The 26,910-nt window shown below is 43.4% G+C and overlaps 1 protein-coding gene across 6 annotated transcripts in view; it reads right to left on the bottom strand.

Moving 5' to 3' along the window:
- DOCK1 (dedicator of cytokinesis 1) overlaps positions 1–26,910 on the bottom strand; it is a 561,485-nt gene that overhangs the window by 74,968 nt on the left and 459,607 nt on the right. For 4 of the 6 annotated variants that reach the window (XM_063607571.1, XM_034931698.3, XM_034931699.3 and 1 more), the window contains exons 33-38: positions 24,201–24,349; positions 12,442–12,527; positions 12,094–12,250; positions 6,194–6,234; positions 4,948–5,038; positions 1,388–1,507 (exon numbers count right to left, since the gene is read on the bottom strand). In XM_063607571.1, the coding sequence (XP_063463641.1) occupies positions 1,388–1,507; positions 4,948–5,038; positions 6,194–6,234; positions 12,094–12,250; positions 12,442–12,527; positions 24,201–24,349 (644 nt within the window). The remainder of the gene's footprint in view (positions 1–1,387; positions 1,508–4,947; positions 5,039–6,193; positions 6,235–12,093; positions 12,251–12,441; positions 12,528–24,200; positions 24,350–26,910) is intronic. The other 2 variants (XM_034931700.3, XM_034931701.3) reach the window with 1 other exon arrangement.

Here is a 26,910-nt window from a genome sequence, read left to right as displayed (position 1 = left end):
AATTCACAGAACATTTCCAATCCTTATTTCCAAGCAGCCGTTGGGAGCCCACATGCCATTCTGAAAACGTCAGACTTTCTCCCTGTGTCAAGAATGGCAGGGACAAATAAAGGATGCTGCAACGCTTACTCCAAATGTGAGCAGAATCCCAAGCTCGTGACCACGGGGACTCTGTCAAGTCATTGTTTTCAATGGGGTTTGGTTTACGTCAACAGCCACAAAAAGGGGCAGCCGTCATCCCTCCCGGGCATCAGTACAATTGTGGGTAGGACTGTGTCCCCAGAAATATTTAAAGTCCTAATCCCTGGTATTTCTGAATCTGACCTTATTTGGAAACAGGGTATTTGGATGTAATCAAGGGAAGATGAGGACCCGCTGGAGGAGAGTGGGCCCTCACCTAACCGCTGGTACCTCCTAAGGAGAAGGAGACTGAGACAGAAACTCGCATGAGGAGAAGGCCTGTGATGACGGAGGAAGGGCTTGGAGCGATGTGGTTACAGATGACCAGTGCCAGAGACCGCCAGCAACACACGCAAAGGAAAAGGCACGGGGCAGATTTTCCCCTGCAGCCTTCAGAGGGGGCGGCCACGCCAACACCGTGACATCAGGCTTGCAGCTCCCAGCACTAAGCTATGAGAATACATTCCCGTTGTTGAAAGCCACCCAGTTTGTGCTACAGCAGCCCTAGGATGTGAACGTCGGTACCTTCATAAAGTGTGCTAGTCGGTTTTCTCAAAGGAAAAAAAGAAAAATAAAACAGGTTCTGAAATGAGTTAGGAATCTCGATGAAACCAAAGAAGGAGTTCCAATGTCACTTCGGTGGCAGGTTTTAAAAACTTCTGAAACTGAAACAGCTTTTTTTTAAAAAATAGTTACTGCATATCTTAATCAGAAGAACTACAGTGATCAAATATACTACTGGCTGATTAAAATGACAGCAGGTTTCCTTTTAGTGGAAGTCAAGTGGAATCTATAATTCTGTTTAAGCCAATTAAACCAGAAGCCACCAGGACGGAGCAATATCCATCCTACCATGGGATTAATTCTTCCGTGACAACAGAAAAATGCAGGATGTCAAAGGAATACATTAGCTCTGTGGGCACGGAAACACCTCCGAATCAGTGTTCCAGACTTAGTTCCCTCTGGTAAGGGTTATAAAAATACTTGGTGCTTTTTTAGAGCATCTATAAAAGGGCTATTGATTTTTTTTAAAAGAAGATTTCTACTTTTAAGTGCAAGCTGAAGGAACATGCATAAAACATTTCAATATACAATTTGTAACAAATTTCTGGTTCTGCAAAAATCACATGCTAAAAAACGTGTTTACAACACTGCAGGTAGGTGCATGGAAAGAGGAAAACAAGGACAATTGCTTTTTGTGTTTTACCTTGCCTTTGTCGAAGTAGTGGATGATTTCCTGGTAGAGCTGCTCCTTCAGCTGTCCCTGCGTGGTGGCCTGGTACCCGTCCCGCTGGGTGAGGTGGGCCACACACACATCCTCCGACCACTAAGGGAGAAGCATAGCATGAGCGGACCCGAGGCGGACACACCCAGGGACGTCAGAATGGTGTGAGCTTCGCATCGGACACGCGTGTGGGCCACGGTTCTGGAGACATGTGTGGCTGCTGTCAACAGGCTGGGGACTGCCAGGGCAGAGCCTCTGTCCGGACATACCGACAGGCATAAAAGACACAGGGGAGGCACAGCTGCAGTGGGGTTCAGACAAAAGAAAAACCCAGCAGGTTCTGCAAAGCACGGAACTGGCAGCTTGCAAATGACACCTCCTGACATCCCGGGACAAATCAGGAGCCAGGTGATCCAGGGCCATCCCAAGAGCGGCACCCCAGGGCTCTGGTCTCAGTGCTGCGTGGGTTGGCATTTTAATCAACAGCAAAGATGGTACATGGAACACACAAGTCACCCAGAAAGGGACTAGAAAGGCTGTCAAGCTCCTTAAAGATGGGGAGGTGTCTTTGCACCATCAGCCATAGGCAAGGTGCTGGGCACAGAGTCAGGGTTTGGCCAGTATTCCTGGAAGCATTGGTGCAGTCGGCGTGTGAGCTGAAGATGCACGAGGAGACATGCCAGAGGGAAGGCAAGGCCACTTAACAGATACAACGTGTCAGCTCCTGAACTTGGGCTCAACACATCAGTGGCATTAAGTATAAGGTTCAAAAGAATTCAGCAGCTATTTGATGAGGACCTGCTGTGTGCCACAAACTAGGTCAAAGAGGAGGCGGAAGATGCCTGACCCCCAGGATGGTGCGATTCTACATTAGAGAATAATGACAGAACAACACTGCGTGAGCTAGGACCGGGCCACTGCACTCTAGCCTGGACAACAGAGCAAGACCCTTCTACAGGAAGAAGAAGGAAAAAAAAACAGAACAAGAAAAAGAACACTGTGAAAAAGACTCCATGGGCACCTACGGGCAGGAGGCATGTGCTCCCACTGGGCAGCCTGGAGGCTCACGGGAGGACACGGTGAGCACGGGCTTGCTTATTGCTGGCCCTAGGAGAGGGAGCTTGACCCTGTTTTCAGCCAGGCCAGGGAGGGTGCTGCAAAGGCACTAAGTGGGAAGCTGGGGTCCAGGCAACGGGGCAAGGCTCCGTCAGCTGCTTACTGTCTTAGCAAAGGTCCCCCCCCACTTTCCTGAAACCACGGGCTGGGGAGCACCTCCCGCTGGACATCAGGGTTCCCAGGCACAGGGCACGGGCCCTGTATGGCTCTGCCTTTCCAGAAAGGTCAGGCAAGAGTGAGAAGCCTTTAAGCGGTCTGCAAGATTTTTCACCTTAAAATTGAACTTGCATATCTCCATCACAATTGGACAAACTCTTTAACTTTGAAGTTTGTACAACATAATTGGTCTACTTTTATTGGAGGATGGAGAATAAAAGCAAAACTAGATTCTGAAATGTAACCACAATAAAATAAATTAAGAACAAGCAAGTTCAGAATCCAAATGACTTCCTTGCATTTTTAAATCACTTTTGCAAATGAAAACATGGACTAGGGAAGCAAAAATCCTCTCTACCTTCCACTTCCACATGGAGATGTAATAATTTGATTGCTAGGCGAAAAACTAAAGTTTTTATTGCTCTTGGTTTTGACGAAAGATATGCCTAACCAAAAAAGAAGATTCTATTTGAGGATTTTCAGTTAACAAACAATAATATATCTGTCATACTGAAGAATTTTCGCAACAACAGAAATCATGTTCTTTGGTGAGGTGATTAACTAGCATGAATTCACATTTACAGTAATATCAAAACATATTTAGAAAAAATTGCAAAATGTAATGGGGCAAAAGATATGGAGAGAGATTAGGTAGCATTCCCCATTAAACTGGAAAATTCAGAAGCCCAGGGGAAACAACAATGCAATTGGGCCTATCGATTTGAGTTGTGAAACAAACCATCATGCAGTTTGTGACAAACCCATCTGTACTCAATAAATCCAATGATTAAACAAATAATGCTTTTATGCACATATATACATTTTACATTCACACATGCATATAAAAGTTTACGTTCTATGAGAGACGGAGTAAGGGTTGAGTGAGCAGTTTGTCAACCCCATTTTAATTTCCCTGGGGTAAAAGAAATATCTTCACATTTGCAAAAAACACCTTGTTACTGAAATTTGAGTTTTGAATAAATGAAGGCCATCAGAATTCATAGTGGGATAGCTGGTATCAGAGGTACCAACTGAAATTTCCATCCTTATAAATTATGCTCCTTGGGAGAGCCCACGTGGCACGGGGCAAAACGGGTCCTCAGACAGCCAGCCTCAGGAGGACAACTGATGAGGCCCCTCCAGACTGAGCTGAGCTTTGTGTGCTTTATTTGTAACAGACACTGCTGTTTCCAGGCAGAGGCAAATTTCCATACTCGCAGGTCTCTAGGGCAGCCTGTGTATATTTGTGTCACAGAAACTATCAGAAATTTCAGGATCGGGCCAAAGATGGAAAGAGTCTTACCAGAGTTTTACTCCATAACACAATGTCTTCCTTAACTCCTATTACCTAATTGACACTACTGAATGCCCATTTAATGTAATTTTCTCTGGTTTTCTTTCATTACATTTTTGGTTTTTGGGAGGCTGGCCTGGATTTGGAAACATGACTCCTTGAATGAGCAGTCTTTGTGGAATGCCACCAAACTAAATTCTAATTCTTGTAACTGTTCTTATTTATCCAGTTCATAATTTTTCAAATTTTTATAAGGATGTCATGAGCAAGATCATCTAATAACTTACTGGAGTTGTGAAATATAAAACTAGAGGCTGTATAGCAATTTGTCCATTCATCCATCCATCCATCCATCCATCCATCCATCCATCCATCCATCCATCCATATGTCACTGTAAACAAAGAAAGTCAATGTCTGAAGCTATCTGAGTAATAAAAGAACCACTAAGAGTAGACAGTTGTCATGCCAGACTTGTGCTAGGAGCAACACTCTTTAGAAGAATCAGGCAGAGAGCACTAGCAGGAGGTCTCGACGTGAACTGATAGAGTGAAAAGTCATGATCTGGTCCCTAACTCTTTACTAAGACAATTAGGGGTATGTCTCATCCTATCTCTTAGCTGTTCTACCAGGAAAATTCCTTCTTGATATTGTTCTCCACCATCCTGGAGTCCTGTAGTCCTGAACAAGGAATTGTAGAATCTCTAACTTGCTGTCAGCTCACAGCCAAGTGATGGGAGTTTATAATGCTCAGTGATCACCTGCTATGACATCTAATTAAATCTGCATTCAGCAGGGACAAATCTCTAATCAAAGTACTTCCTAAATATTTTTGTTCATATCCTTGCATTTATTTAGTCAATTTCATAAAACCTTAAGTTATAGGCCTACTAAAATTTGCCATGGAAAAATACAATTCTGAATACTGTTAGAATTTATAACAATAGAATCATCAAAGTGACTGGTAATTGACATTACCTTAAGAAGCTTTGCATGGAGAAGCAAGGTGTAAGCCGCTTCGGTGTAGTTATCACACTCCTTGTGCAGGTCACAGAGCTTGTACAAATACCTGAGACAATAAAACAGAGGTATGTCCTTAAAATGTCACTAAATAATTTGTGTTGAGGATTGCAAGAGCTAAATTCTATGTTCAACAGTAAATCACGGCTACACTTCCTTTTTACAATGTTCATAATTCAAAATGCCTTAAAAACTTTTGGTACAGAAAGCACTAAGAAAAACTCAGGAAAAAAATAAAGATGATACACAAAGGTAGAATTTTCCTTCAAATTTTTCATTCCTTTTCATTTTCCCTTAAACATTTTTAGTGAGACACACAATACTTGATTGTGATTTTCTGCATTTCTACTGAGTCTAAATGCACAAAAAAATCCGTAAAAATACAAATCCATCAGAATAAAGAGCTCCAATGATTACAGTCAATGTGATCGAAAGAATTTCTTTGCCATAAAGAAATAAAGGTAACTGAGTTATTAAATTCACATAGTATGTTCTTAAAAAGGAGAAGTAAAAACAATCTTAGAAATAGAAAATTAGACAATCACACTCAGTGTAATAAACACATGACTAAAAACTCATGCTGCGTAGGTTACATCCTTCTCCTAGTCTCCAGAGTGGTAATCTTGCTAATTATTTGACACGAGACTTTAGAAGTAACCAAGAGAGAAGGGCTCAATCACAGTCCCTCACTCCAGGGAGCAAGGCGAGTAGGGAAGCAAAATCCAGCAGGCAATGCAAGATGTTTCTCTTCTTCATGGAAGAAAGACATAAAAAACACGGGACTATGGCGTCAGTTAACTAAGAGCAGACTGAAAAATTATAACTCCCCTATGTCTGGTAAAGTTATAACTGGATTTCTCACTGGATCATATAACTTACTGTGAAACATTAAAATTTATGTGCTTATCTTTTTGCAAAAGGGCCACATGAGTTGGTCAACAGGTACAAAATGCTGTGAAACAATTATTTGTAGTTTTGCTTTTCAGTTGGCTAATGGTGACCACCAAGAACTCTGCACTGGTCTGGACAAGCTATGCAAGAGCTGAGAATGTATCTGGGACCTCCACCAAACTCTACCTTATACGTTTCACAATTTTCTACAAAATACACCTTTGCCGCTATAACACATTTCTTAGCATACGTAAACATACAACATATATTATTATTTATAATTAACATGCAGACAAGCGTGATGCATACATACCTTATATACATTTCTTCTCTTTCAATTTCTTTGTAGAAATTCTGAAAAGTTAAACCATAATACTGTTTTAAGAAATCTGTTCCACAAAAGGTATCACACGCACAATAAAAATTCAAGATACTTCATCTTGTGTCAAACGCAGCCAAATGGACCCAGCTCTTTGGATCAGAACCATAAATTCACACAAATTGCAAAACCATCTTACACGGTTCTTCACTTTTTTTTTTGCTAGTCAAACACAATTACATTTCTACACTGAACACTGTGATGACTAAAATCAACTTCTGTCACTTGAAAGTCACTTGTCTTCAATTAAAACAAGGTATTGCCCAAAAAGACATGAAGACATGATATCTTAGCCATAGTAATCTCATCAGAATAAATGAATACATAAATAAATATCCCAAATTTGGGAATAAGCAAATAAGCATCATCAACATGATTTAAAGCTTTCTGGGCCCAGCCTCAGCAAGAGCTACAAAGACAATATGATAATACAGACCTCAGTTATGCAATACACTAGCCAGTAGCCACATATATTAAAAGGTAAAGTAAATTTAACTAACATTGAATAAATAATTCACTTCTCCAGCTGCACTTGCCATACTTGGAGTGCTTAACAGCCACATGGGGCTAGTCTACTGTATCAAACAGTCTACACAAGACACTTCCATTATCCCAGAACTTTCTGGTAGATAGCACTGTTCCAGACAGGCAAACCTTCCAAACCACAGTTAAAAAAAAGGGCTGCCTCTGAAAAAGCCCCCTGTGTATAAACACTGATGGAGAAAGCTTAGTTAGTAGATTAAAACCAATGGATTATTTCTACATATTTACTGGAAAATATCGTCTGGTTGAGCGATAACATTTCTATCAAAATTATATTTCTTAAGGTGAACATCTCCATAAACACTTTAAAATCTTTTTCACCCAGGAGCCACCAGAGAGGCACAGAAGTCACCTCACAAGGCCTAAGGTAAGGAAACATCAGAGTCACTTTCAATGTGAAATTTAGCACCTAAAAATGATGTTAGCCCTCTAGAATCGGAGCCTGAAGTAACTAGTGAATATCACCATTACAGAGACATACAATTATCCAAGAAATGGCATAGGCTCTTTAATTTCATGAGCAAAACCCAGCATTGCTTCTACAGTTGATGTCTCTGAAAAGAAATGATAACTAAGTCTAGAAAATAAGCGGGGGCACATTTAGAAAAATGCACCAAGATTTTCAAGTTCTGTTGCCTCTGACACTTTACTGTCCTCCAGTTCATACGACACGGCTCAGTAATGAGGACATTTTCAGCTGACAACTCACTGTCGCAACAAAGAGAATCTGCATCAAAGGCAGAGGATAAGCCCTTCATTTCCAACTCAAAGTTGCCAGTATTTACAAGCTACGGTTTCACACCATCCCCTTTTGTACTCGTATTTTTAATCCTTTCTAAGGTTTTGATCATTTTTCTTTACAATTTCACAACGGGAATATCATGCGACCTTCATTCCTCTCTCGGAGATACGAAATGTCTTCTATTTTCTGCCTGTGCTGAGTCCTGTTCCCTTCCTAGGACTTCAAAACCTCTCCACAACCGAAGTACACTCATCTCCAATCCCAATTTCTATATAAAACCTTTGTGTTTCTTACGTAAAGGTTCACGTGGTGCTCCCACTCCTCCGGGCTCCGCGGGCAGCCTTGTCTCTCAAGTCCCCCCACACCAGTGCTGACTGACGTCTGTGCCAAGCTTGCAGCTCAGCTCCCAGAGGAACCCCATTGGGACCGGCCCCCCAACTCCAATCCACCGCTAAGCATTGATCTTTTAGAACGCAGACATCTGCATCATATTTCCATTTTGGACTAAAACAGATACCAAGATTTTAAAAATACTGGACCCCACTCTGCATTTAATTAGCCTTGCCAAGGGGCTATGAAGAGAAGTAACTGGCATGTGCAAAGTAATGATGCGCCTACCAGTCACAGAGATGGGACGTGTGGATGACTGCACAGAAGCACTAAGTGACACTCAGCAACATTAGTGACCAATAATTAAAGATGCTCGATTATGAGCTGTCAGTGAAATTCTAGTTAAAGAATTACAAATATACATCCAAGTTCCAACATACATGCAGACATCCTTGCAGGAGACGTCCTGGGGACTTAGGTGGCCAAGCAGAGTGACTGCTGCGTCTCTTACTTTTTCATTTTCTTTCTTCTTTTTTTTTTTTTTTGAGACAGAGTCTACGTCTGTTGCCCAGGCTGGAGTGCAGTGGTGTGATCTAGGCTCACTGCAACCTCCGCCTCCCGGGTTCAAGCTATTCTGTTGCCTCAGCCTCCCGAGTACCTGGGATTACAGGCACCCAACACCATGCCCAGCTAATTTTTGTATTTTTAGTAGAGACGGGGTTTTACCATGTTGGCCAGGCTGGTATCAAACTCCTGACCTCAAGTGATCCTCCCTCCTTGGCCTCCCAAAGTGCAACAGGCGTGAGCCACCACACCCGGACTTATTTTTGTTTTTTTAAGGGCAAGAAAATAGGACATGAAGGAGCCTACACAACTTACAATGTTCCACTAACTGTGTTTTGTAAGAAACCACGAAGCTGGTTCTAAAGGAAACTTGGCAACAGACTTACAGAGCATTGGTAAATTCTATGTTCTTTATTTTATTAATTTAATTTTTTAACTTTAGGCTTCATTTCTTCTTAGTGACTAACAGAGTATATTTTATACATCTCCAATATGTATACATCTATATTCATTTAGAGATGGTTATACATACCCATCTCTATTACACTCTGTTTCTGTAATAAAAGTACCAGGAGAAAAGGGAAACACTGACCAGGAAATTGAGCTGGGCAGTGAGTATCTATGGTTAGGACACCTATCTACCTATCTTTAAAACTCTGGTTTCTTGTTTCCCTTTATTCCACAGATTTATTTTCTAAATGAAAAAACTGTGACAGTTGGGATCCATTTTATCATCCCCAGGAAATGGTTAAGAGCAGAACACTTGATTTTTCATCAAATGATTCAGGACGTTCCCATTTGAAGAAAGTTAATAATGTCAGATAATCTTGAGAACCCTGGGTGTGTTTCTTAGTTAAAACTGAGCAAGTGCTGACCACAGTAAAAGTATGTGGGCACTGAGTCTGGCTCTGAATGAAAGAGGAACACAGGTTCACATTAGAAACCGTGATTGTAGGTTTTATTACAAGAGTTTGTTTCCTGACCCTAGATTCAGGTAGTAAGAGCCCATATTCAGAGCACACCACCATTTCTCCACTGTTTCATGTCCTGGTGAGCATAAGAGATCTTGCTTAAAACAAATAAAAGTCTCAATCATCAAAGTTGGAAGACTAATAAACTTATTGATAATTCTTCCTTCTGGGCACTTATCAGCCTCTTAGATCCCCTTAAGGATTAGAAGGAACACTATAAAGTTATGTCCATAGTAGGGAAGGATTTTGTAAAGTTCTCCATTTCTTTCCCATAGAAAAATAATAGTTCCTATTTCACGTCAATCACATTGGCACCATGACAACAAATTACTTTGAACGTTGGTCAGAATGCAAGAAGACAGTGAAGTAAGCGCCAGGTTCTTTTCTGTCTGTAAGATCAGACCAACTGACCTGGGGCAGAGCTTGCTGCTGTACCACGTGGTCAGTCTCCAGGTGAATATAAAGACAAACACAGCTACAGCCCAGACCTCAGGGCCAGACATCAGAGACCAGTAATTTCTACAGTAGCCTAAGACACCATGATGCGTCTGCAAACATTCAGATTTTTCAAGCCCACAGATTCTGTGTCCAGTTGATTGATGAGACCATCAGAGGCATTCTTCACACTGTTACAGTGTTTTAGATTTCCAGAATTTCTTTTTGATGATTTCTGTGAGTTTCTACATAGTTTACCCACCTTCTTTTATGTTTTATCTACTTTTCCCATTAGAGCCCTTAGGATATTCATCACAGCTGTTTTAAATTGTAGGTCTGATGATTTCAAAACCTCTGCCGTATCAGAGTCTGGTTCTAATGCCTGCTCTGCCCCTTCACTGTGTTTTTGTCTTTAGCGTGCATTGTACTAATGCGTTGAAAGTGAATATGATGGACTGGGTAAAAGGAATCTAGTACTGGCTCCAGTGGTGGTTTCTGTTTGGGCTTCCACTCTGTGGTTCTCTGTATCCTCCTGTTTCTTTGACTTTGGGGTCAGAAGTTTATCTACAGATCTAAGAAGATGGAACTAATAATTGTTGATTGTTTTCAATTTGTTCAGCTTTTTTCTTGCTGTGAGGACGGGAGTGACAATTTGCAAGCTCTTTACATGCTGGACCAAAAACTGGTCCCCTATATTTAGATTTTTAAGGAAAAGAAAACTTGTTACAGAAATGTTTATCATTAGCCTAAACAGGCTGTCCAGCCATGCAATGAAGGGGTGAAGACTGCTCATGAGCTTTCAGCTGTGAAGTTCCTCATGGCAAAGCACAGATCCAGCACTGATACCACAGTCAATGAAAAGTGAAAGCATTCCTTTTCGTTTATCTTTTTAATCCACACAACTCTGGCTTTTTAAAGAGTGAATGATGTGTCATGTTCCTCCTGGCATGAAAGTCCATTTCCATGAGCATAAAGCACCCACAAGTCCACACAAGGGGTGGATGTGGCAGTGAGGACTATGTATCCACATGTTGTTGGCGACTCTGAAATCCTGAGGCCAGTGGCTGGGCAGAGAAGGGAGGTAAGTAGAGCAAAGCAGGAGTAGTGTTTTCTTGCATTCTTGCCATGGGACAGGCAAGGAAACTTGAGGAAAGCCCTACTATGGCCACGAGTCAGCCCTTGTGTTTCTTTATAAGAGAAGCAGCAAAGGGAGAAGCAGAGAGCTCTGGAGCCAGGTTGTGGGAATCACGACGCTGCTGAGAGCCATGAGGCTGGCCGGGATCTGAGCTTGTGGTAAAGCTTCCCAAAAGCTCATTGGTACTAATGGATTTCCTGGATTAGGGACCACAATGACATCAGGAAGGGGGTGTCCACAGAACCCAGCTGTATCAGGGCAACAGCAGGAATGCAAAAGGCAGACAGATGGCAGCAGCCAAGGTCGCCCAGGCGTCTGTTCTCCATGGTGCCCAGATCTGGTTTCCTGTGGCTGCTGTAACAAATTACCATAAACCTAAAACAACAGATATGTTTCTTCTCACAGTTCCAGAGGCCAGAATCTGAAATCAAGGTGTGAGTAGGACAACGTTCCCCTAGAAAGCTCTAGGGGAGGATCCTTCCTGGCCTCCGCAGGCTTCTGGTGGCTCCAGGCATTCCTTGGCTTGAGACTGGGTCCCTCCAATCTCTGCCTCCATCTTCACAAGGTCTAGCCTGTTTCTGTGTCTTCTCTTTTGTCTGAGGACACCTGTCATTGGAGTTAGTACCTCTCCCCTCCCCTTGCAGGTAATCCAGGATAATCCCATCTGAGATTCTTTTTAATTATATTTGCAGGGCCTCTTGTTTCCAAATAAGGTCTCATTCACAGGTTCTAAGGACTGGGGTATTGCTCTACCTTTGAGGCCACCATTCAGCCTATGTACTACATAGCACGCGTTTATGGTCTCCTAATCACAAAGCCTTAAGGCCGTAATCCATGAGGCACTACCCTGGCTGCAAGATACGGTGAGTCATCATTCACAATGACAAGGAGAGCGACGTTAAAACGTCCAGAGATGGGACAATTTTACAGACTTATTCAGAGTGGACGACTTCATGATTCCTTCCCTGCAGCAGATGAGGAAACAAGCGAAGGAGATTGTTCTGCGGTGGAAAGCTTCGTGGCTGACTGTCATAGATAAGGGCTGCGGCAATCCCCGCTTCGGTTTCTGGTGTGCTGTGAAAACTGAAAAAAACGTGATTAACCTTTCACTCACCAGCACGTTGACGGTGCAGCTCATGCGGTTTTCTTTGTTCTCGTCGTGCATGATGGTTCTATAATCCAAAAGCCTTTCCATTAAGCGCACAACGAGTTTTACAAAAGTTTCTCCTGTTTTGGCGAGGTATTTGTGCTTCCTGCAGTGCTCCAGAAGGCTGAAAAATAATTATACACACCTTGTTAATCACACTCAGAAAAAGAAACTCAACAGAGGTGCAATTTGAACTATTTTCCATTATTAACACATTTTAATTATTTCTGGGTTACAAAGTTCATTGCAGTCTAATTACGGTCTCTCTGTCTCTGTATCTCTCAGGCATAAATCCCACTGCTAATCAACACTTACATTTTATCAAATAACACTTTGTACTGTTCGTCTCCTCTGCCTCCTTCGACTTCATGATCCAGCTTGGTGATGATCTCATTTTCAAACTATAATTAAACAGAGGAAGCGTAAATAATCAGTATGGCGAGTATTTCATTTTATGACTTGAGTGTCAATAGAACATAAATCGGCAAGAGAGATCATCATAGACGGCTACCCTCTGCCTTTGAAGCCTCATTTAAGAGTTGCCAACACAGAACCCCTGGAGGTTTCTGATGATCCCCTGCCACAGGGGGACCTCTCATTTCCTTTTCTGGTTAATGGAGCCTGAACATGCACGTCCTGATAGCAGGAGCAAGAACCAGGGGAAGAAAGACAAGGAAACCATAGGGGGAAAAAAAAAATCAAAGCGCAGCATGAAAAAAAGTCTCAAACTTCATCTCTACAAACACGTAACATCTAAAATAGCTTGTTGGTTCCTGAAATGAACAGATGGTGTTTCCCCTGCCAGTGAAGAGTTCTCGGCAATCTGAAAACATCCTAGGGGCCACTTAGCTGCCATTCCTTGATAGATCCTAGTGAAATACCTCACTCTGGCTGAAAAAATGTTCTAAAGAGCAAGAGGAGCAATGTCCCTAAAGACAGACCAGCAGGCACCTCAAGAAGGTCCATCTCCAGCCTATCCTCCATCCCCAAAGCTTCTGATTAAATTTCCTGGGAACCAGGGTGCAGAAGGGTCGCCAGTACCAGCTAATTATGTCTCAGATCCATGCTTTTAGAAAAACTCTAAATTCTGGGGGGTGGAAATCTCTAAAATGTCTTCAAGTGTCTGATCAGGCTGAAAAAAACCTCGATAACAATGGACATGTTTTCCCCATCCTCACTGCCCAGTTCCCCATCTCTGGCAGAGTTCATAGCCATCTGAGTACTGGGACTCCGGCCTGGTGACTAGCCATGCTGCAGGGGGCCCTGAGGTTACCATCAACTTGTGCCAGTAGCAAGGAGGGGCTGTGAGATTGTTCATTCCCATAAAGATGAGACATGCACACTCTAAACTGAAGGAAGTTGGACAAAGGAAGAATTGAAGAAAGCTGAACCCAGGGTTCAGAAAGCAAGTACGCCATGGGCATGTATGCAAGGGTCTCCAGGATCTCTCTAAAGCCATGTTCAATCACCTACTTTCTCAGGCAACAATTCTCAAGCCGCCCGCTGTTATTAGGATCCCAGTGGAATTTAAGCTGAGTGAGAGGAAGAATTTTTCTTTGGTCATTGCTCTAGCCAGCCCCAAAACCTCAAACAGTGCCTTTGATGCTCTAATGGAATGAATGTGCTGTGTGCACATAAACTACTGAATACAGTTGGTCTTAGACCAACTTAGATTGGACTAAAGTGCTTAGACTGGATAAAGCTGGAGAGGGCTTAATATGTCAGCAAAGGAGCGGTCTAGAGGGTTGATAAATCACGACCTGCATTCTTGGCCAGGCCAAGCCCAGTCGTGAAAACTGCTCATCCAGAGTGCCTGTGACAGACACTGTGGGCACCGGAGACTTGGGGATGCCCCTGCAGGAGCAGCTGACTGTGGACCCCTGAGAAGCAATTAGCAAGGAACGGTGAAACCCAAGGAGGGGCCTCCAAATGGACACAGACGCCCTGCCTGTCCTCGATCAGTACACACTGCCCAAAGCCACAGCTGCAGATGAAACAAAGGCTTTCAGGGCTGGAGAGAAGTACTGATTCTTGCCTGACATCAAGGACTCAGCAACATCCCCAGAACCCGGACCTTAGTGAATCTCTCCAATTTTCTTCTTGATCTTCTCCATGGTCTCCTCCCCCAAATAAACACTTCTTTTTGATTCTGTCTGGCCTAAGAAGTTCAAGGATTTTAGCAGCATAGACAGATGGTTCTATTGAACAAGGAGGAATGAATTGCTTTAGATTTTTTTTCTCTTGAAATCTCACATTAACGATTTTTACTGTAAAATAACAACCTTTTGATACTAACCACTGCTATCCTGCCCTTTACAGAAAAGAATTCTGCAAAAGGTAGTTCTTTTTGGAATCACAGACAAGGGAGATCGCTTGGTAGTAGCCCAAAAGTTGGCATTTCAAGGCAGTGCCATCTCCCAGATGGTGCCATGATCCAGACAGACTTCAAAGATTAAATGTTTGATGAGGGCTGATGCTTCAGGACAAATAATAGAGACACAAAATTAAATTAAATTTAATCAAAACATGATTCAATTTCATGTATGTTTAATGAGTACAGACAAAAAGAAAGGTACAGAGAATGCAGAGAAATGTGCCTTCTCCTGACATGGGCAAACATACAGGCATTTAAAATGCCCATCAATGGTCAAGCCGAAGGGATGTGAACACGGAGTGTAGGTTATGAAAACGACATGTTTTCTCTGCTTCCATGTAAATCTAGCTGTCACAAACACAGGCAATGAGGAAGCTACAGCTACCTAGGTATGCTGCTGATCAAATTCTGACTGATGAACTTAATGATTTCCAAAAAAGGTGGATGAGTGGTAAGTAAATCACAACACAGCTGATTCTAATTTTACTAACCCTAGTCCAAACTAAGTAATTTACACAAACACCTGGCCACCCTGATCTGTTTATTAGCAAGGATTCAGTACCAGAGATCCACAGCTAGCCTCTAATTCCAGGATCCTCGTTAATTTTTACAGAATACACTCGAATTGATTCGCTAGTGTGCTATGAACTGTTACCATAATCAGAATTAAATGATCCTGTCCCACTAAATTGGAGATAGTACATTTGCTGATAGAGCAGAGCTGGTTTTATAAAAATCATGCTTATTATCTTCCTCATAAATGCACATTGTCTGGTGATTTGCAACAAGGTTCTCTATGGCTGGGATAAAATTAGCAAGGGTTTACTGTGTTGCTCAAAAGGTGGCAGAGGCTCACTCACGTAATAAGCAAAACCATTATATTTTCTTCTCTTTTCTGAATCACTAATATTGCTCCAAAAATATTCACAGGGTGTCCAACTGAAAATACTGAACAGAGAGTCTCTCAGTGTCTGATACCAGCAGCCCTCTGAGAACATGAAACAAGAGAACACTTATGAATAGAAGGCCTTTCGGAAAGTTGCTGTTAAATTGACGTGACGGAGTCAGGGGGCTGTGCTCGAAGCGATATTGACGTCTTGTTAATTCAATTAACTTAAAAAGGAAACAATGCTTTTACCACTCACTGCCACAGTTAACCATAGGCTATTGGCACCTATTTGAAAGATCATGGAGAGAAGGATCCCAGTAGTAGCTAATCCAAAAGCCAATTATATTTGGTTTGGAATGCATAATTTTTGTTTTGGGTGAGATTTACTATTCTTACTCTAATGCATCTATAATTTTATACATCTGTAATGTATAAAATCAGCCTGCACTTGCCAGACATCCAGGACCATGCTTTATATACCAGAAGAGCTCTAGGGTTCTGTGGGAGCGCAGCAGGAGGCCGGGCCAGGGTGGAAAGGTTTGCACAGATCACTCACCACCTTGACGGAGGGCTCCGAGGTTATCAAGAGCCGGGTGAAATCTGAAATCTATGGACATGGCCTGCTAAGTACATTAGCAGAAGGGCTTATTTGACCCTTTAAAAATAAACCTTAGTACAATGCTGCTCTTTGCCCAGAGTGCTCTAGTTTCTCCTGTATTTAAAGAAAAAATGCTCAGAAGATACTGCAGGCAGAGGGCACCAAGGAATCAGACTCTCTCTGCCTTCTCTCCCTGGGACGGGGCCAATCTGATGAAACTGCGCAACCACACCTTACCCCCTGAGCATGTGCAGGGGGAGGTGAGTGGGAGAAAGGTGCTGGACTGTATCTGGGTGGAAAACATGGTTAAGAAGATGAAACAGGCGAGGTTCAGCAGAGAGAAGTGTGACACCGCACAACCCTTGGGGCTCTAGGCGCCCATGCTGACATCCTACAAGTGACTGGTCCCTCCCGATCCATCACTCAGCCTTGAGTCCCTGTGCTCAGACACATTCATATCTTTATGTATAGAGCATTCCTCTTGCCTAACTGCTCTGGAAACTTAATTACACACTAATTAATCGGTGGCACTTCATCCCACGTTCAAAAACCTCCACATCCTCCTACGTCCGTCAAGCAAGGGGCTTGCTGACCTTGGAGCTCCTGTGAAACACTCATGAGACTGGAGGACCCAGAGCCACTCACTTGGAGCTGCCCGGCTGGGGAACTGTCCATCGCAGGCCATGACACCTTGCTGATGCCTGAGACAGGTGCAGCGGCTCCTTATGTCTACATGACACAGATTAAAGAGTGACTTTAGGGCTGCATGCAATTCCAGAGGACTCTGGGAACATGGCCTCAAAATTAGTCCTGTTTAATCTGGTTAAAGGGGATTATGGAAGAATCTCTTTGCTGGAGGGCTTTTAAGAATGAAATTCAATATAATCACAGCTCCTGGAGTCAAGGATCTTGGTTTCCATGGCCTCTCAGACCATCTTTGGGTCTGGATTCAATGAAACAGAAGCCTCTTGTGCCATATTTCCTCTTTAGGCAAGAATTATTTTGACATTGAAAGCAAAAATAAACAAACCAACAAATAAAATCCTAATGAATTAAAGAATACACAAGATAGAATTGCTACCAAACTCATTCACATTCATATTACAGTGGAAAATACATTGGCCTTTCCACCAAGTGGCAGAAGCCGCTGACATTCACCCGGCTATTCAATTACTGGCTTCCGGTTACTGGCATGGGCAGTGTGAAGAGATTATTCAAACAGGAGCTCGGCAACACTGATGACACAAAGATTACTCATGTTCTAATACTGTTACAACTAAATGGGAATTTCTGGAAGTTGTGCAGCATTTTACTGAGCCTCACAAAGAAGACAGAAAATAGCTCCATGATTGAAAATATTATTTTTGCTGGGCAGCTTTTTCCATTCCATTTTTATTAATGGTCTATGGCCCATATGGTCATTTGCTGCAATTCTCAGCTGTTAGTTCTGTATTTTCCAAAGGCGTAACAAATGGAATTCTTTAAAAAGATGCCAGGAGGGAATTTAAAAGTATGCTTTTTATTATGAAGCAAAATCCAGTATGAGGGTGAGACTTGGAGTGCGGTCCACGGGAGGGCAGGGTTCTCGGTGAGGCAGGGAGAGTCAGCTTAAGGCCAGGAGAGGGCTCATCTCCTGTGACCAAGGGCAGGCTCATCCAGGTGGATGGGATAAGGGGCGCGAAGACCCCAATGCCTCTCCACATCTCCCCTGCCAGCTTATCAGTCCTGAAATCTTCCCAAGTAGGACCTCACCTTTCAAACAAATGGAGATTCCTAGAGTCCTGAGTTTAGGGGTAAGCATGCTACTCTCTGGATTGGGGTGGGCACAGGGCGAGGGGGTGGGATGAACACAGCTGTGGTGGTGTCTTGAGGAGTTGGCCAGCTGTAAGGAAAGGGGGCAGAGAATGTGCCCTTAGGCACCAGGACAGGAAGAAGCAGCAGGGGGGGATGATTTAGGAGAATGGCTGGAGCATCCAGATCATAAAAGATTCATAGAAAGTGCTGGAAGAGCCAGGATGACCACAGGCAGCTGGAGCACCCAGAGACAAAAGAGGCAGAAGAAATAAGAAATGGGTTTTTGTTGAGGAGCTGCAGTGAGTGCCTTAGGTCAGCTTGACAGAGCTGGCTCTGGGGAGATGGTGATGAAGCTCTGCCAAGGCCTCCAGACAGAAGGTCTCTGATGCTAATGGAACTTCCCCTGTGAAGGGCCATGTTCTGGCAGGAGCTTGGCCAGACAGATGCCTATGAGATAGGAGGCCCCAGATGTCCACAGTGGCCTTGAGTATGGACAGGGCAGGGAAGTGGCACAAGAGTGCCCAGTGATGGAAGGGGTGGCTGACAGTGGCCACAGGGCTGGGGGCCACCCCAGGGGCATGGCTGCAGTGGGCATCCACTGGGGCTTCCCACATGTATCCCCACCTCCCCCGGCTTGGAGCATCCACACTGCAAGCACTAGGAGGAAAAGAAACCCCACAGGCAGCAGCCTCCTGGCCGTACACAAACAGGGATGGGATGGCAGAGAGGTGTGAGATTGCAAGAGCGTCATGCAGCGTCCAGTCGCTGGGAACGCCTTCCTGTCAACGGACCGGAGCTCTATGGCTATGGACCCAGCCCACAGTGAAGCATATGACTTTGAAGGTAGGAGGGATTTCTAAAAAGAATTCAAGGCCGCTGTGCACATCTGGGGCCTCCCATCTCACAGGCTTCTGTCTGGCCCAGCTCCTGCAGAGCACGACACTTCACAGCGGGCTTCCACTAGCATCAGGGACCTTCAGCCTGGAGCCTTTTGTGGAGCTTCATCACCACCTCCCCAGAGCGAGTGCCGTCAAGCTGACCTAAGGCACTCACTGCAGCGCTGGACAGAGAGTCCCAGGCCACAAGGAGGACATGGCCCATGAAAGGATAACTCCATGCCACCCCATCCCGCCACCAAGAGAGCCCATTCAACACATGGACCCTGGAGAAGCAGGATAAGGGCAAGGCTAAGCCTATTCCGAAGGAACACTTGTGCTCTTTCTTGCACAAGTGGAGACAGGAAAGCAGTAGGCTCTTGGGGAGGTGTAAGGGAAAGAACGTTCTAATGAAATGCCCGCCGCTGCGGCTGAAGAGCACGAGCACAAGAGCAGAAACTCCGGGCAACATTAGAAAAGCCAATTTGTAACACATGCTTTTAAAATTCCAGTAATGGTTTGGTGCAGTTTAATCCTGAGTAAAATAGCAGGTTTTTCTTCTGAATCCGGCAAGTCTCCTCTCTACTCCAATTGTAAGAGTAAAATACACCTGGACATATATATTATTTCGTATTCCATAAACAGTAGCATATTGACAGCTCTACTCCAAAAGACATAGCAACCTTTAAAACATAAGCTCTATCACGGGTTCAAAACACTGAAGTGTTGTAAAAACAAATCCCCCTAATATCTTCCCCCCACTCCAGTAGGGTTTGCACATCTGCTATAAAAGCTATAAAAAAAACTTAAGCCCCTGCTGACGTGACTAATAAGGTGAGGTAACTGGGCTTATGGCAGAGGAGTTAGGCAGCAGCCGACCATCCCCATCCCAGAAGCTCGTGGATGGAGAAGCAGGTGGGGCCAGCCCTGCACCAATGTGCCACACACATGTCCACTCTACACATTCGCCCACATCACCGACAATAGGGGCCATCCCTTGTGCTTTAGGAAGACCAGCTGAGAGGGACAGGTGGAACTGGGGTCAGAAAGGACTTAGAAAACATAGATAGAGCAAGTCAAGAGACAAATACTGTGGCCCAGGAATAATCCTGGACTAGTGCAACGGTGATTGCGCAGAGGACGGAGGCTGCAGATGAGACAGAGGGAGGACTGATGAAGCTTCACAACCGACTGCCACGGAGGCCAGGGGAGCAAGCAAAGGCCAGTCCAGCGTGACCCGCAGCCGGAAAACCCAGTAACAAGGAGACCATCAGAAAAGGGGATGATGCTGCAGGCTTGGGAGATTCCAGCTGGGAAGCTGAGGTGGGCACATCAAACAGAAGAAAACTGATCTTTTCCCAATTACAGAAGCAGATTAACATACAAGAGGGATTTTTTTAAAACAAGGGTTAGTTTTTCTGCCCTCATTTTAAAGATCTTTAATGTACGCTATCCCTCGTCTGCAGAGGTTCAAGCAGATGACAACACAGAGAAACAGGTGACTCTGAACCAACAGTTCAGGTAGCTGACCACGCTCAGCCTGACGGTGGGTCCTTCTTGTGGGTGAATCTGTGTCTTCAGGCTTATGCTTGGATTTACATACATCCAAGCACGGCATGTTTCATGCTAGTGAAATAGTTTGTTGTTTATGAGATGGAACTAAATGTGCCAATTACTTCATGATATTACTCAAAAACAATTTGGTTTTCTGGAAAGATGTCTCCTGACGCTGGGTCAATGTTGAAGCCCCAATGGGAAGGCGGTGTTTAAAATGGTGGCACAAATTCTGTGGCTCTCGTTAACTTTGGACCATTTCCTAGCAAACCTGGGGCCCCTGCAAACTGGAGAAAATGAAGCACTTCCTCAGAAGATTGCTGTAAGATTTTTTAAACTACCACAAGGCAGCCATGAGACAAAAGAATGTGAGGGAAAAGGGGAACAATTCAGAAACCAAACTCTCATTCTTCTTTATTCTAACTGCCCTTGACCTTATTTTGACCCAAAGACTGATTAAAAAATGACAAATAGAATGATGTTTTAAACACTTTTGACCTTAGTTTTCTGTGCCAGTGACATTTATATATATAAATACACTTTCCCCCTTAACCTGATTCTTTAATAGCAATTTTTCACAAAGTCCTTCTTTGGGCTAGATTTATATAAAATTCAAAAAGTCAGATGAATTTTCTGCCTAGGAAAAAGCATTTAAATTATAATTTGTAGTTCCAATGAGTTGGCAGTGAAACTGGGGCCATGATATAGTGCCAGCAGCAATGGAGATGGGGCAAATCTTATCGTATTAACATCAAACCATTTGGCAATAATTTCAAAAGTTACAAAAATATTTGAAATCCGTAATTACATTTATAAGAATGTATACTGGGAAAATTTTCAAAATAAATTCAAGCTATATGCATGAATGTGTACAGTTATTCACAGCAGTGAAAATCTGCAAACAACTTACATGCCCATTTATAGGCGATGGATAAGAAAGTGATAGTTAATTTTATGCCATCATTAATATCATGGTTGCTATGTTGTAATTAAGGGAAAGCTCCTTGATATATTATCAAACAGAAAGAACATTAATAAAAAAACTAGGTATAATATTTACAATGTTGTATTAGTACAGTCTTTATACAAAGACTTTGTATATACACAGACTGACAGTGAGCCAGAGAAACAAAAACAGCTGTTCTTTCAAAAATGAATTATCTTTAATATTATTAAAAATAAATACAGGGAGACCTTCTGCTATCATGGAAAAAAAGAGAGAGAATGGAAGGAAAGAAGGAAGGGAGGAAAGAAGGAAGAAAGGGAGGAGGTGCTAACGCCACTCATGCCAGTCCAGCTGACATTACACTGGGGAAGTTAAACTAAAGCCCTCTCTACCGTCCACGGTTGGAATAATGTGAAAATAACAGTCACCAGTCACCTTATAAAAAACTGCCTAGGGCTGGGCACGGTGGCTCACGCCTGTAATCACAGCACTTTGGGAGGCTGAGGCGAGTGGATCATGAGGTCAAGAGATCAAGATCATCCTGGCCAACATGGTGAAACACCGTCTCTACTAAAAATACAAAAATTAGCCAGGCGTGATGGCACGCACCTGTAATCCCAGCTACTCAGAGGCTGAGGCAGGAGAATCGCTTGAACCCGGGATGTGGAGGCTGTAGTGAGCTGAGATCGCGTCACTGCATTCCTGCCTGGCAACAGAGCGAGACACCGTCTCAAAAAAATAAAAAAAAATTAAAAAAACTGCCTAGTGGAGCAAAGTGCAAACAACAAATAATGATCTCCTAGCCAGGTGTTAGGCTCCTCTTCAATGGGTTTTGAAGCACAGTCGTGGGCGTGTGGAGGTTAAAGGAAACGGCTCCAGCAGTCAGACTCTGTTCATCTCCTGTGTGCTCCTCCCCGGCTTCGGGAACAACCCTGACGAAATGGCCATGCCCAGGTTTGTATGCAGCGTTGGGCCCCATGGTCCTGCAGACACTGGGGGCTCACCCTGCAGGCTGCCCCCCTGCACTCCACAAACACCCAGACCAAGGGAGGTTCCGGCCTTGAGAGAAGAGAAGCATCCACAGCCACCTTTTATAGTGCCAGGCACCGTGCTAGGGATTGTACAGGTCTGATTTTATTTCATTCTCACAACACGCCTTTCTGGTAGGTTCTATTTCATGCCAATGTTACAAGCTTGAATTGGAGACTTAAAAGATGTTGAGTGATTTGCTGAGGACCCAGATAATACCTGGCTAAGCCTGTGAATCTCAGTCTCCCTGCCCTCAGTATCTAAACTCAACTCACAGTGTGGAGACTGTTTTGGTTTCGTATCTCTCTTTTCTGTTCTAGGAAACAGCAAAATCATTCTTCGTGGATACCGCCTTCATGTGATATGATGAAGACGACCAATGAAAATCTATAAACTACTCAAAGCTCCCTTAAATGATAAACTGTAGAGGTGGGTAAGGATAATATACCCTTTAATATTAGATCTCACCAACATTAAGCTATCTTGATTGATGAAGTTTTGATTTCCTTTCATTATAGGAATTTTTCTCCAAATTCCTCTAAAATCTATGTAAAATGCTTAGTATGTTGACTTATTTGAATTGCTATAATAATTTTTAATATTTATTTATTTATTTAGAGACAGGGTCTGGCTCTGTCACCTAGGCGGGAGAGCAGTGGCGTGATCACAGCTCACTGCAGCCTTGACTTCCCTGACCACAGGTGTGCACCACCATGCCTCACTAATTTTTGTATTTTTTGTAGAGACGGAGTCTCACCATGTTTCCCAGGCTGGCCTCGAACTCCTGAGCTCAAGTGATCTGCCTGCCTTGGCCTCTCAAAGTGCTAGGATTACAGGCGTGGGCAACCACATCCGGTCCAGTATAATGATTTTTAAAAGGTATCTTTCAATTCAGAGGACTCCCTAGTACTTGGGCTTCTCCCAGGTCTCCTGCAAAGCATCATGGCCAAACCATTAGTACACTAAAGAGAAAGTCATAGCATGTGCACGTGTGTGTATGTGTGCACATATGTGTATATGTGGGGATGTACATGTGTATGTGTGTAGGGGGATGTGTATGTGTATGTGTGTGTGTGGGGATGTACATGTGTGTGTGTGTGTGTGTGTGTGGGGAGGTGCATGTGTATGTGTGTGTGGGGGGATGTGCATGTGTACGTGTGTGTGGGGATGTGTGTGTGTGGGGAATGTGTATGTGTGTGTGTGTGTGTGTGTGTGGATGCGCATGTGTGTGTGTGTGGGGGGGGATGTGCATGTGTATGTGTGTGGGGGGATGTGCATGTGTATGTGTGTGTGTGGGGATGTGTATGTGTGTGTGTGGAGATGTACATGTGTATGTGTGTGTGGGGGGATGTGTATGTGTATGTGTGTGTGTGGGGACGTGCAAGTGTATGTGTGGGTGTGGGTGTGGGTGCCAACCCAAGAATACATAAACACTATACTTATTTTCTTGGGATCCAGGAGATTTTGTTACTTCTTGAGCATAAGTTATGCAGCAGAGTTTGTCCCTCATGCTGTTTGTCACAGTATGTTTTGAGCACTTTATATACACTTTCTTAGAGAATTTTCATCAGTTCCATTGCACAGGCAAAAGAATAAGACACACACTTAAGAGAATAAAAGCAAAGACTTTAGCTTTGAAAATACCATAATTCTGCAATAAGCAGCCGGTCTGAGAGAATGTAACACATGACATTTGATTAAACACTCTACAAGAGCACGTACCAAGAAGGGGGAGCAACAGACTTTTATCCAGGGTGCAATGTGTAAGTAAACCCAGATTAAAAGAAGTAAGTAAGAGCTAAAAATTGAGAATAATCCTCCCAAAAATTGAGTGCAAGGGATGATAAGCTTCTTCAATAAGGAAAATCATAGGCTTTTTCTCTCTCAAGCTGTAGGAAAATGTGTTTTCCACGTTGGCACCTTTAACTCTAGAACTGTCTACAAGTTTCTTTGAAGGTTTTCAGGTTTGCCTCCCTCATGTCCCCCGGCCACTCGCTGCACATCTACGTCCTTACCATTTGGAAGCTTCGGGTCGAATGGAATTCACACTGCATCATATCAAAGAAGATGGGGATGGTGGCTTTGCGCAGCTCCGTCTCGGGAATTAATGTCATTTCTAATATTGGGCCCACCATTTCTGGAATGAACTTTATCTTGTGTTGACCTTGGAAAAAAGAGATACAATATTCAGAAATAAAGAAAAATAGAATTCTAAAATGGGCTTAAATGGATAAAACAACACAACACAGATCACTGTGACTTTGAGCAGCAGGATCCTGAAAATGTGCATCAATTTCTCGTCTGCAGATGATGATTTTGAACTTTCCCAGCCATTAGTATAAGAAGTGGCCTGTATTCCACATGTTATAAGTGAAGCTATTCAAAGATCCGCGTGGTATAAGCCTGTAATCATGACTTCTCTGTCAGAGAAGATAAACACTGTTTTACAAGTAGCCAGTTCCATCACAGGGATTCAGAATACATGAAGCTAATTCCCAATTCTGAATAGAGCAGGGGCTGCGAGTGGGGGGTCTCAGCCTCTAACTCTGTGCACAGCGACAGGAACAGGAGCCGACAAATGAGAGAGAGCAGATAGTCTCTTGGGTCCTCTTTATCTCCCACATCTTATGAAGATGAGTTTACCATTTGACACGTCTGTAAATAATGCAGGGTGATTTCTGCAACATTCCAAACGACTCCCATCAAAGTAAATCAAGGCGCCGAAATCTGAGGCTGAAACCCTAAAAACAGCAGTGATTCTACCTTTTCGAGCTATTGTTTGATAGGAAAATGCTTACTTAAATAACTACTTTAGGCCGGGTGTGGTGGCTCACGCCTGTAATCCCAGCACTTTCGGAGGCCAAGGCGGGCGGATCACGAGGTCAGGAGATCGAGACCATCCTGGCTAACACGGTGAGACACCGTCTCTACTAAAAATACAAAAAATCAGCTGGGCGTGGTAGCGGGCGCCTATAGTCCCAGCTACCTGGGAGGCTGAGGCAGGAGAATGGCGTGAACCTGGGAGGAAGAGGTTGCAGTGAGCCAAGATCACGCCAGTGGACTCCAGCCTGGGCGACAGAGCAAGACTCTGTCTCAAAAAAAAAAGAACTACTTTATTAATCTCATCTCACCTATCTTGTTCCAGATATGATTTTTAAAGAACTCAGAAAAACGTTTCTCAAAAGTTTTTCAAATGTGAATAATAATGAATATGATCATATTAGTTAGCATTTACAATTTACATGACAAGCTCAAGATAAAGCATCATCTCACTGAATTTTCACGGTAACCTTGCGAGATGGGTACCTTCTTAACCTGTTAAACAGACGAGGAAAGTGGGCTGTACCCAAAGCTGTTCTGTGAGCTGTTCAGAGAAGTGGAGAAGCAGGATTTGAACCTGGGTCTGAGATTATGAAGGCTTAGCTGTGACCCTCATTTGACAAATTCCTTCCCTGTTTGCTTGTCTCAGGATCTTTGCATGGCACTCGGACCCTACCCGCCTCTCTGAAAGAGAAATCGTTTGAGCTGTCCACTCCCTTATTTGTCCCCCCAATTGCAAAATGAACAGAGAGGTCAGTGATCTGTCATTTTCCATCATTTTATCCCCCACTGTTGAGACATTACAATGCTAAATAAGCCCCCAGAAGGTAGAGACTGGCTTCTCACAAGCACTCAATTTATGTTTTTAATTTCAATGGTTTTTGTTGGAAATCTTGGTATCATACCTTCTTGGGTCTCTGTCGCTGACTTAGAAAGATGCTAGCGCAGGATCACCATCAGGAAATCTGGCGACCGGGCAGAGCAGCTGGCAGCTGGGCCTGATGTGGTGGCCAGCCCCTCCCTCCTGCTAGTTGTGGGTTGGCCGCCATTGTGCCCACCCCAGCCGGGGACCCCATATCCTGTGGGTCCGTGGCTGCGGTACTCCTGAGGATCAGGGTGAGCTCATAAAGAGCTTGAAGTGAACCAGGCAAGTTCAGAGAGATGGGAGAGGGAGGAAACCACAGCAACTGCCAAGCTTCTTTCACTGCCTGGACACTGCCCCTCTGGAATGAAGCTCCTGGAAGACTCCTTTCTAAAAATGGGGCTGGGAACCTTAGTTAAGGTGACATAATGAAACTCAGAGGCAGGTCCTATCAAAAAGGTGGTCTTTCAAAAGCCGACCCTCTTGTCTTTCAGAAATCTTGATTTTGTTTTCATTTCACCCCACTGCAACTAAAACCATTTCATTTCCAACATATAACAGAAGAATGCCCAAGAAATTAAATGTTTGAAGAAAATATGTGCAGTATTTTAACACCTGCAATGTATCCCGAATTAACCAATCTTATTAATATTTCTACACAATCAGGAAACCAAATTCTTTAGTTTTCTTTGCAACTCAGTGAATATACATTTCTGTAAAGAGAATCATTAAAGAAATGTGGCTACTATAACGATACTTAAGAGAATACGTAATCCTCATAATTAGACTGAATTACTTTTTATTGGGTGGATATACACACAAAATGTAATTAACATCTTATTTTTAACTTTTACTAAATAATTAATATTTTGACTAAGGCTATCATTGTGTGATTCTCATCACTTTCCCAAATGCTTAATGTTTCTGAAAGGCCTGTAACTGCTGCAAAGCATTCTCTTGAAAATGCTATTATATTCCATCTCTCAGGTGACACTTTCCTTGTATTATGCCTAAAAAATGTCAGAGCCAATGTTTCAGAAAAC

The sequence above is a fragment of the Pan paniscus genome, chromosome 8 (assembly GCF_029289425.2).
Source record: "Pan paniscus chromosome 8, NHGRI_mPanPan1-v2.0_pri, whole genome shotgun sequence".
Lineage (NCBI taxonomy): Eukaryota > Metazoa > Chordata > Mammalia > Primates > Hominidae > Pan > Pan paniscus.
The sequence above is the reverse complement of the archived record's forward strand: the minus strand, read 5'-3'. Positions and strand labels throughout refer to the sequence as shown.